Source organism: Gossypium raimondii, chromosome 11 (genome assembly GCF_025698545.1).
Source record: "Gossypium raimondii isolate GPD5lz chromosome 11, ASM2569854v1, whole genome shotgun sequence".
NCBI classification, from domain to species: Eukaryota; Viridiplantae; Streptophyta; class Magnoliopsida; order Malvales; family Malvaceae; genus Gossypium; species Gossypium raimondii.
In genome coordinates, this window is record NC_068575.1 from 2,010,437 (window position 1) to 2,022,626 (window position 12,190).

The 12,190-nt window shown below is 32.7% G+C and overlaps 1 protein-coding gene and 1 pseudogene across 3 annotated transcripts; both read right to left on the reverse strand.

Moving 5' to 3' along the window:
- Positions 1-3,373: 3,373 nt before the first annotated feature.
- On the reverse strand, positions 3,374-5,603 carry LOC128034522 (uncharacterized; annotated as a pseudogene).
- Positions 5,604-6,637: 1,034 nt separating this feature from the next.
- Positions 6,638-10,910, reverse strand: LOC105761616 (uncharacterized). 3 transcript variants are annotated; one of them, XM_012579473.2, is made up of 5 exons: positions 10,696-10,910; positions 9,777-9,861; positions 8,603-8,948; positions 7,705-7,867; positions 6,638-7,165 (listed from the first exon to the last, which is right to left on the reverse strand). In XM_012579473.2, the coding sequence occupies exons 3-5, from the start codon at positions 8,738-8,740 to the stop codon at positions 6,969-6,971; spliced, it is 498 nt and encodes a 165-aa protein (XP_012434927.1). In that variant the 5' UTR covers positions 8,741-8,948; positions 9,777-9,861; positions 10,696-10,910; the 3' UTR covers positions 6,638-6,968. The 3 variants fall into 3 exon arrangements, with proteins under 3 accessions (XP_012434927.1, XP_052478942.1, XP_012434928.1); XM_052622982.1 differs by having other exon boundaries at positions 9,777-9,973; XM_012579474.2 differs by lacking the exon at positions 9,777-9,861.
- Positions 10,911-12,190: the final 1,280 nt, after the last annotated feature.

Below are 12,190 nucleotides of genomic sequence, written 5' to 3' on the forward strand. Positions count from 1 at the left end.
CATATAGCTTAGTAAGTAAACATATGACAAATAAATAAATTTCCCACATGATTTCATAGCAACATAATTTTAGTCGCACATAAATTTCAAGGTTCGTTTAATTTCCAACAAACTGTCTTTCTGCATCACAGACGCTAATTTATTTTTATCTGGAGCTAAAGGACTCCAAATTAAGTTCCATAAATTTTACCCGAAACTAGACTCATATACCTTTCCACCATAAAATTTTCATAATTTTTTATTTAGCCAATTAGTACAGTTTATTCTTTAAAGATTCCCCTATTTCACTGCCCGATGGTTCTGACCTCCCTTTACTAAAATTTACTTAAATCTATGTAAAAAATTCAAAAAATGGTCTCATTTATTTCTATTAAAAATAGACTCAATAAGTAATCCAGGCATATAAATTTCAGGCCATAATTATTTTTGTACAATTTTTGGTGATTTTCCAAAGTTGGAACAGGGGATTTCGAAATCAATCTAGCCCTGTCTCAAATAAATTCAAATATTCCCAAATATACATCTCTTTTGTTTGCTCTGTTTCTTTCATATGAAAATAGACTCACTTAGCTTTAATTTCATATATTATTCAACCTCCAATTAATTTTCCACCATTTATGGTGATTTTTCAAAGTTGCCCAACTGTTGTTGTTCAAAACAGTTTTATATTTAATTTGCTCTTTTGTAGTTTTTGATACTTCCTCCCATCTTATACATGGGTTGATTAAGTATCAAACCCACTATTCCTCCCATAAACTTCTCCACCATATATAAATATTCACCTTTCCAATTTACTCGTTGAACACTCGGAATATCAACCGTTATCGGTGGATTCAGCACTTAGCAACCACCAGTGATCCGGGGATCAACACTTAGCAACCCCTTTCAAATTCAAAGATATGGTGGAATCAGCACTTAGCAACCACCAATGATTCGGAGAATCAGCACTTAGCAACCTCTTGGGGGAATCAGCACTTAACAACCCCCTTCACATTTAAAATACGGTGGAATCAGCACTTAGCAACCACCAATGAATCGGGGAATCAGCACTTAGCAACCCCTTGGGGGAATCAGCACTTAGCAACCCCCTTTATATTCAAAGATACGGTGGAATCAGCACTTAGCAACCACCAATGAGTCGGGGAATCAGCACTTAGCAACCCCTTCATATTCAATGTACTCCGGCTTATTCCGAGTGTTCAACCGAAACTCATATTTTCAACACTTTATCACCTTTCCCAACTTAACCACATTTTTAGGATCTTGCCAAATATTTATTCTATGTTCTATTAAATCCCAACATATATTGAGTAATATCAAAATAATGCATTAAATCACATGTTTACTTACCTCGGTACAAAATATCGAAATTTTACAATTTACTCCACTACCTTCTCTTTTCCCCGTTTGAGGTAGTCTTCTCGTCTTTCTTGATCTATAATGGAAAATTTAACTCATTTAATGTCCACATTTATTAAAATAATCCACCACCCAACTTTTTGAAAAATTATAATTTTGCCCCCAAACTTTTGCATAATTACACTTTTGTCCCCAAGCTCGGAAATTAAACTTCATCACTTATTCTTATGTTTTATGACATGCTGAACATTTTCCCTTCTATGGCAACATCAAATTCTCACTCTAACACATACTTTTGAACATTAACTATTTTTACCGATTATGTCAATTTACCCGTTTTCATTTAAAATCGCTTAGCAAAAGTTGTTTAACATAATTTCTAGTTTCATATTCCACCATAAAACAGCAAAATAAACACTTTTCACCTATGGGTATTTTTCCAAATATAAACCCTAACATGAATTAATAGTAAAATAAGCTAAACCGAGCTACGAGGATTTCAAAAATGCAAAGAACATTAAAAACGGGGCTAGGATACACTTACTATGAGCTTGAGAAAGCAAAGAAACCCTAGCTATGGTGTCTTCCAAATTTTGGCACAACTTAATGAAGATGGACACCATTTTTCCATCTTTTTCCCATTTTATTTCTTTTTTATTACTAAATGACTAAAATGCCCTTACTTAAAAAAATCTATTTCACCCAATTCTTATGTCTATTTTTGTCCATCAATTAACTAATGGTCTAATTACCATATATGGACCCCCAATTTATAATTTCATAACAATTAGACACTTCTAACATGTAGAACTCAACTTTAGCACTTTTTACAATTTAGTCCTTTTAACTAAATTGAGTGCCCAAACGTCGAAATTTTTGAACGAAATTTTTACAAAATTTTTCTGTAAAATTGTAGATCATAAAAATATAATAATAATCATATTTTATAATAATCAGGCTGTTACATTTTGTCTTTGAATTTTTGGTGAAATTGAGTAAATAGGGCTAAATTGTGAAAATAAATTTTTGAGGGACTAAAATGTGAAATAAAAGAAATGTGTGGACTTGTATGAAGTCTATGAACATTCGGCCCTAGCATAGTGTGGGCAAATTTGGTGTATTTTGTGTTTTATGCAATAGGAACTAAATTGCAAAAAGTGTACATGTCAGGGGCAAAATGGTAATTTTCCCAATTATGTGTTTTTGGACTAAATTGAATGTGATAATATTTAAACTAGCTCATTTTGAATATATTTAGATCAAGAACCAAAGAAATCGGAGTTAGATCGGGAAAAGCTAAAGTCGTGGAATAATTGTCCGATTTCGATTTTTCATTGTCCGAGGTAAGTCAATTAGCAAGTAAATGTTTTCTAAACTGAATCTATATACATGTATTTATCATGAATATGATTAGCTAGAACTTAAAATGTGTAAATTGAATGAAACCTTGTAATTTTCCTATATGATAGCCGAATATAGGAATTTAATTTAGTTGGGTTGATATTAATGATTTAAGTTATATGTATCTTAGCTAAATATGCTTTTAAGTTTCAATGATTTGAAATTAATAGTGGAATAAATATACATAGACACGTAAATCAAATGTAAGGTTATATTTCTTTGGGTTGAATTTAAGGTTATGAATTATAAATGTTTAATTGAAGTATAATATAAGTTCTTGAGTTAAAATTTATTTTATGAATTACATATGTTTAAAGGTATGAGGTTGGAATGTAAATATGTATGCATATAATCAAGTTATTGAGTTGGGAATTAATGTATGAATTTTATAATTATAGGAGATTCGAACATATATGTATGCATTTAATCAAGTTATTGAGTTGGAATTAAAGTATGTTTCTTATATTCATAGAGAGGTTTGAATATAGAGATTATAAAATCCCTTGAGCTGAATTAAATGTTTTTGAGTTATATTTAAGTGGTTTGGATGCATGTTTACTATGAAAAATCGAATATAATTCAATGTTATGAATATACGGAGATTGAGTAAAACTCATGTAATTACAAGGAATGCAGGGTCTGTCACCGTCTCTGGACCAACACGAATGTGTCCCGCTCAACATAAGTGACTGCTTCTTTCAAGTGTTCTGCAAACTTTAGGTGTACCAACACAGTTGATAGCCTACGCCTGCAAGCAAAGAATATAATAAACAGAGTAAACATACCAAAGAAGCAATCCACATGAAGCACTTCCATGTTTGCTTTAATTAGGCAAACAAAACACAAACCATTCTATGCATTCATATGAGCTATGCATTTGAACAAAGTATTTGCTTACCTACAAAAAGATGACACTGATAACCGATCGCATAGAGCCAAGCTTTTCCTAGTTGGGATTACGCCCATATTGTATCTGCCAATCATAAGGAAATGATATATGAACCGAAGTCTTTTGTTTAAGATATACAACTCATGCATGCAAAGAAAAACTCAACCCAACAATTATGAAATCTTGCATCTTGATCTCATAACAAGCATGAATAAGTAAAAATCAAGTAATAATGTCTTCTATTAGCACAAAAGCATGGTCAGAAAGGCAGGCCATCATAGATTTTAAACCACCTTTTAGGCATTCTTATAGGATTAATCCTCAAAATAACGACTGTCACCGTAATTCAGAAGTTTTGGGATGTTTGGAGATTGGAATCTTTCTCTATATTCCCTCAGCAAAGTGAAAACAATGACGAACATAATTCTGAATGTTCTGTTATATAGTTCTAGATGTTAACAACATGAAATTCATTCAGAATATTACAACATAATTAAATATAAATTACACAAGTGAAGTAGCAAAAACTACAACTTTGAATGAAGTTCGCCTATAACAACTTAATCATATTTGAATAAAGAAAATCTCACAGTTTCTCTAACAGTAAATCACTCATCTCGATTCGAGAAGCATCTCGATTCGAGAAGGGTCTCGAGGATCCATCTGCTTCAATATATTCACCAACTTCTGGACCATCCGGCACAAACTGGAATATCTGTTTCCAATTTCAACCCATCATAAATAATATATAAACCCAAAAACAATATCAAAATAAAAAATGAACTGAATATAGAGAAATTATAGACTTCTTATTATCGTCATGACCAGTGACATGATATCGATGCAGAATGAGATTCTCTCGATGGCCACCTTCTCTTTTCCATTCCAAAAAATTTACTTTCTTCAACAGCTTTTTCTCATGAAACTTTAGGGTACATTTGATTCACTGTAATTGAATAGAACTGTAATGGAATAGAGTTGTAATGGAATAAAGCTGTAATTAATAATTCCATTGTTTGGTTGAATAGAATGGAATAGAAGCGTAATAGTATAATTATGTTTAGTTGAATCGAATAGATATTATAATAGTATAAGAAAAAAGGCTTAAATGACGAAAGTATCTTAATGAAATTTTTTAGGTAGATGATTATTATTATTATTATTAAATTTTAATAAAATTATTTTTAAATATATTTTAATAAAATAAAAATAAATAATTTAATCATATTTTAATATAATTATTATTAAATACAATTTAATAAAATAATATATAATTTAATAACATTCTTAATATAATTATTATATGAATTAAAAATCATAATATATAATATTATAAAATAATATATAACCTACTTTATTGTTTTTAAACTGTAATACATATTTAATGTGCTAAAATATCATTAGTGAAACAAATAATTTAATTATTCAACAATAAAAACAAAATATTAGAAGTAATAAATAGCTTGTGATTAAAAAATTTAGACACTAAAATAGAAATAATGATATAATTTAAATGTAAATTTATGAGTTAAGTAATAATTTCAATCGATACTTTGTTACATATAACAAACATTATAATGTTACATTTGATTCTTATTTCATTTAAATTGTGACACAAAAAATGTTAAACACCACATACGTATAAAGTATTCTACTTTAATTCATCAAATCAATGGAAATATGTGTGATCATTTAATAAAAAATATTACATTTAAATTTAATTATAAAAAAATATAAATATCAATATAGAAAGAAGATGAATGAATGATTAACAGCCATTTGACTTTAGAAAAGCCCCTAGAGAGTACTGGCTCCCAAAAGAAAGAAATGGGGAATTATTGTCAAATGTTCAGCTCACATGCCGCATTCTCAATACATAGGATTATACCTGATACCAATATAAATGAACAGCCTTAACAATTAAATTCAATGATAAAACATAATGAACAACCATGTTTTGATACCCTTTTACATGTTAATAACACAAAATACCATCATCTTTCAATTTACATGTTAATAACACAAAATACCATCATCTTTCAATTGTTAAAATGCTATTAATGTACAAAGAGCTAATAGTGGGAAAGAATCAACGAAGAGATGTATTACTTGTCATATCATATCCATGTTAGTGATAGTCTCCGATGTAGGATTAAGCCTTGAAGTCTACAACTCACGGATGCTGCACATTTACTTCAAATCAAATTCCAGGACTTTTATAGCTAATCTAAATAATTTCCTTTCAATTTCTTTTCTTGAAAGCTAGGCTGTTAGCTATAAGCTTTTCATAGCTAATCTATTAAGCAATTAATTTTTCACCAACATAACTAAGTTAGTTAGAGTTAGAACAAAAAACATGGAAGCTAGACTGTTAGAATACTAGCTTTTCACACACAGCAATACCAACTAAATCTAGTAAAGAAGCCTCGAAAACATTAGCATTTTTGCTTTCATTGACCATACCATATATAAGATGGTCCAGAAATTGATCCACCTTACATATTCGAACTTGAGACATTAATTAGATGATGAAACATGATCGTGCAATGTAGCCCCACATGAAGTATGAAGTAGTGGATCCTAAAGAACACATTCTCCTTGAAGATCATCCATTGAGATCTCAAACACACAGTGCGTGCGAATCCTTCTAAAGCAATCTTGGTACCTTGAGTAACAATAAGCTCTAAAGAAACAAACTATCGAGCAGATAGAGAGCAATAGAAAATAATTTAAGAGCTACTCTGATCCAAGACAGTAGATTCCACAGCAGATCGAATCCATTTACCAAACTGAATTTACTCAATAGCATCAACAATTAACAGATCAAGCTATTTTACTAATCCACGAGCAGCAAAGAAATAACTAACCACATTCACATCACCTCAAACTAAGATTAACAGAGTAACTGTATTGATACTAGAAGTAGCAAAAATGAAGGGATTGAAACTCATTCATCAGACTAGATCATCAAGCAGCTGGCAGCAGATATCTAAGTAATTCTTCAGTTGCACTTAACAAAGACATAAAGCATTAAGGTTCTTTTACATTTCTCCAAGCTCAAGCACGTTGAATACTAAACTACAACAAAAATTAATAAACATGAGATGACAAGAAGGAAAGAGCATCACCATTGTCAATGGAGATTCCCATTATATTTGTAGTTTCTAAAGGTCACTTTCTCAATACAGGAAAATTCTCAGGATGTATCATTCTTGTGATTTCATGCCAACCCAGCTCCACCAAATCTCTAAACTTGTATCTACAATAGGTGTGCTGGAGAAGTACTCACATGCATCTCCGATTATGCACTTATCAGCCATCAAGTTGAATTTTTATCAGTATTGCCTTCTTGATGTGCTTTAGAAGAATCTTCCTTTTTCTCCATGATCTGCTGGATACCTTCTTGATATCCTTCTATGAAACTCTTAAGAGCATCTCTATATGCAGAAGCCCTTGTCATGTATAACCTCTGTAATGCAGGCCTCAAAGTCTCCATCCCTCCTCTTGCAGCAATCGCTATTAAATCATTTCCATAGACAACATCAAAACAATGTGAAATTCAACAAGATAAACTATAATACCAGGAAAATAAGAGAGAGAAAAGGGTGAGAGGAGAGAAATTTGGCCTAAAAAATTTTAGTTGAAAATTTAATATCTTCCTTAACAACTGAACCTTGGCCCGGTGAAGAAGGGATTCAAAAATATCCCAATGGAAGTGTAAAATATAAGACTTGAACACAGGTGCCAACAACATAGTAAAACAAAATGCAGTCAGAGATGACCCTGAGCAGCAAAGGGAAAAAGAAATCAAAGAATAAATTCCATGCTACCTCCAGACAAGTTCTACTAAAAAAGGAAATTGAAATGAAAACCTAACTGAACTCAAGCATTACGGGACTTTGTTCCTTGACCTCCATAAGATGTCTCTAACGGTTTATTGCACATATAATATGCCATATATTTTGCAAGTCATGCTATATACTTCTTGATTCATTACAGACAACTTATACATTTGAACATTTCAAGATAAGAAACCACAAAGTAAAGTTCCTCACCAATATCCTCCAAGGTCGAAGGTTCTATCTCTGTACTCCTACTCTTATCTCCATGGGATTTACCTTTAATCCCATCATCCTTCTTATAATCGTTTGGTCTAAGATCAGGACCAATATCCCTTACCCAACTTGCAGTATAAAGCCTGGAGGCCTCCTTCAAGACCTAAAGAAGGATGACAAGTTTTTACTAATTATATACTAAAAATAAATGAATCTTATTCCCTAATGCATAGGCAAATAATAGGCTCCTGAGCATTATTTGACATTCAAGTGGTTAAGTTAACCATCAACTAAGCAGAACAGTACATAATAGTCATTTGATCATTTCAATATCCCAATGATCTAATTTCCACCCTGATCACCAGCTAGCATCTGTGAGATTTCAAATTTCCATTATGCTTCTTTAAAATTTGTTAAATGGAACAAAAGCAAAAAAAAAAAAAAAAATTATAGAAAGGAAGTGGCAAAATCATCATATTTGAGTAGAAATTGCTAATAGTTCAAACGTAAAGTACTTCCAAACATATGTTCTTGATTTAAAGTAAAAAACCATGCATTTTTTCTTCCAAAAAAAGGCTTCAGAATTCTAAAATGTTTTGCTTACAGCAATACCGACGACGCAAATAAAAAATAAAAAAAATAAGAACCAAGCTCACTATAATGTTTTATTATGATGGAGAAATGAAAGAGCCATGCTTTTTAAACTGGAAGTAATATCTAAACTACAATCCAGTTCTAAATTCTAATATAGCTTCTCCATCACATAAACCATCAAAAAATACAATTATATAAAGGAAGTGGGGGGACCCAAAATCTAACAGCATTCATCATTAAAACCCAGAAATCAATAAGCAAACAAAACTCTTACTGCGGAAGAGAAGTTGGAAAAGAGAAGTACCAAGAAGCGCTCGTGCCAAGTCAATTTGCGGCACTTTTTTATGTGGGGAGGATCAGGCAATGAAGAAGGGAAAGCTATTTCTTTGAGATCGTATCGGATGTAGTCATACAGCTTCCTGCACACAACTTTTACCTTCATTTTAGGTTGATATAAGAGATACCCAATTTGATTAAGCCAATGAATTATCTTTGCTGTTCCACGGTCTAAATATTTTGGGGAAGCAGGCTATTAACAGGGTTCGGCGGTACTGAGGCCTGAGGGCTTTTGATTTATTTGATTTTCTTTTTTTAACCTTTTCAAGGTTTTCAGGCGCTAGCTCGGATTTGGGAAGGCAAGCTGTTTGGTCCTGCTTAGATCAAAGATAAAGAAACCAAAATTAAAGCATAGAAAATAAACAAAATTCAAACAAAGAAGAAAAAGAGGTAATGCTTTCTTCAATATCAAAAGACGATCACAAAATAAATAGATGAGGATTTTGATTCATCACAGCCAGAAAAACTTGAGTTACTAAACTAAACTTTAGGAACGAAGAAAATGAAAAACAAAGTAAAAGAACTGCAGACAGTTGGTGAGGGGCAATGGTGTTTAGGGTTTTGTAAATGGAGAACGTAGTGAACATGGAGGCTGTAGTTGAAACTGCAGAAAGGAGATGACGATGAAACAATGAGGGCAAAAATGAAAAAAAAAAATCTTTCAGCATTCCTACCGTGCTCTGAATGGCAATTCAGAGGGTGAGGCAAAGAATGCTATTCAGCCTCTATTCAATGTTTAGTGGGAATAGAAAACTAAACAGCAACATCCGTGCTAGACATTTCATTCAACCAAACAAGGGTTTATGGTGGGCCCATGGAATTGAATTGTAATGGCTATGCCATTACATTGAACCAAACAAGCTCTTAGCTTCCTCATCCCTCTTAAATAAGATGGCTACCAAATTATCACTTTCAGCTAAACACTTCAAACCTAAGCATTTCGGGGGGAAAAAAAAACAAATCAACATCAAATTTCCATCAACAGTGCATGCAGTACAATCATTAAGCTAAAAGTACCAAAAAGAAATCCTAAAATCAACCCAAAAAAAAAAATTAGAAAACAAACAGAGGAACTTCAATCAGACCATACAAAAGCTAAACAAGGCCAAAATCAATGAAATTTAGATCGACAAAGAGCTTACAAAGAGGAGATTCGCAATCTGGCGAAGTCATGAGACGAAATGTGGAATCGAGCAAAAACGGATCGAAGAAAACCCTAAAACTGGGCTGTAAAGTGAGAAAAGCGAAGATGCGGAGAGAGAGAAACAGTGAGAAAAGTCGGCTGGACAAATTGTTTAACCGTCTAATCACAAACCATATTGCCATTTCTAAGTGTGAACTGAAAAGAAAAACACAGCCATTAAAATAAGAATAAAGGAGAAAATATCTAGCATGATCGCAGAGGATTCTCAAAGGGTTATCCTAGTTCCGACTCAGAGTATAAATACATAACTTATTTTCATATTTGCCGCTGTGTGTGATAAATTGGAGCCGACATAGCCTTTTGGGTAGCATTTAGCATTTATACGGGAACCTAAATTTGATTATACCCCCGCAAAGAAAAAAAAAACACTAAGGAGCTAATGAAAATATCATAAAGGAGCTCTTTTTTGAATTTTCACTCAATAAGATTAGATTTGGTAGGTAAATAAGTATGTGTGTGCAGATATTGTTCCCTAAGCTAGAGAAGTTGAAACTATCCTCAATTGGCACTGAAAGAATATGGCTTTCCCAAGCATTTTGTTCTACTCAAAATTTGACAAGCGCCAACATAAAGCATGTGGTATCCGACTCCATGATTAAATATTTGCAGCAGCTCTACAATCTAATTATATCAACTATATTAATTCTATTAAATTCACCATCTTTAAACAACATAAATTCAATGATTAACTAAACACAACAATAAAAAGAACTCAAAATCCCAAAAAGAACAAATCTTGCAGAGACCCAAAATCGAAAACACAAAAAAGAAATGGAAACATAATTACATATAAATGAATCCCAAATCGTTCGAATTGAAAACCAGGAAACATAGAAGAAATCAAAGGTTTAGCTGACCTGGAATGGAATTGGATTTCCTTCGAAAAAAAATAGAAGCCTCGATGGAGGTTGAGTGAAGCCTGGAAAGAAGCAGAGATGGCAATAACTAGGCGCAGGCAAGGCAACCAAGAAGAGGAATAAATTAGGAGGAATGGGAAACCCTTTCGAGTGGGGGTTTTTGATTAAAAGGACTCTCTTTTCGTCTCAAATTGCAGGCTTGCAAACCCAATATGGCTTGCAATTGTAAATGGTTAATTGGATCAATTGGTCTCAAATAGCGGTGTTCATTGGCTGGGCAGCCCGGCCCGGCCCGATGGCCCGCCCAAAATATAGGAGGGTTCGAATAAAAATATAGGCTCGAAATATGGGTTTGGGCAAAAAAACAAGGCCCGTTTAGAAAATGGGCCGGGCCTCGAGCACCACTTTTTTGGCCCGGCTCGGCCCGAATGTAATAAATATATAAAAATTTTTAAAATATTTTTTTTATTTTTAAAATAAATTTTTGGTGTTTATTAGAAAAATGGGTCGGGCCGGGCCGGACTCGAGCTTAGGAATTTTTCCGGGCCGGACACGGACAAAGTTCAGCCCATATTTTCAATGGGCAGGCCGAGCCTAGGACACAGGCCGAAATTTTTTCTGGGCCCGGCCTGAACCCGGCCCATGAGCACCTCTAGTCTCAAATCAATGATCCCGTTATAATTTCAACAAAACTATATAACCTTCTTGTTTTTTTATATTTTAATTAAAAAAGGCTAAGGGATTTATTAGAAAATACATAGTATTTCAAAAATAAGGTTTTGAATTCTTTTTATTGTTATTTTTCCATTTTCCTTTTTAATTTTATAAAAGGATAAACTACAAAAATAACCACATTTGTTTGCCTCAAATTATATTTTAGTTACTTATGTTTGAAATGTTATGTTTTGGTCACTTACGTTATCATTTTGTTACGAAGTGGTCATTCTACTGTTAATCGAAAGTATACATAAGTTGCCCGATCTTTGACGAGAAGAGTCGTTCGTTTGGTAAAAAATGAATTTAGGTTAGTTTTAAGTGGAAGTCTTTAAGGATGTAAAATGATAGGCAAAGTTTGATATGTAATATGATAGGTTTTAACAAGAAATAAAATAGATAGATGATAGTTCGGATGGAATGAAAAGTGAACTTAAGCTTTAAGAACGATTCAATACTATAAAGAGTATTGCCCTGGGACTTATATTACTTAAGGTGGTTTAAATGGATGGTAGAGGATGGACCTTGACCCATTACTTATATAGAAGTAGGAACCAAAGGTATAAAAGATGGGAGAACGCCACACCAGGTTGGTGATAAGTTCAAAGAGTTCAGGTTGACGCCACTAGCAAGCTAGATAAGTCGCTTCGAGACTCCAACGAAATAAAGAGGAAGAAACCTCATAAGAACAAAAGTTCAATCAAATTTTTATAAAATTCAAGATGTAACCTTTTACAAGAAATAAGTAAACTATTTATCTACACATGATAGCCGAATGGAC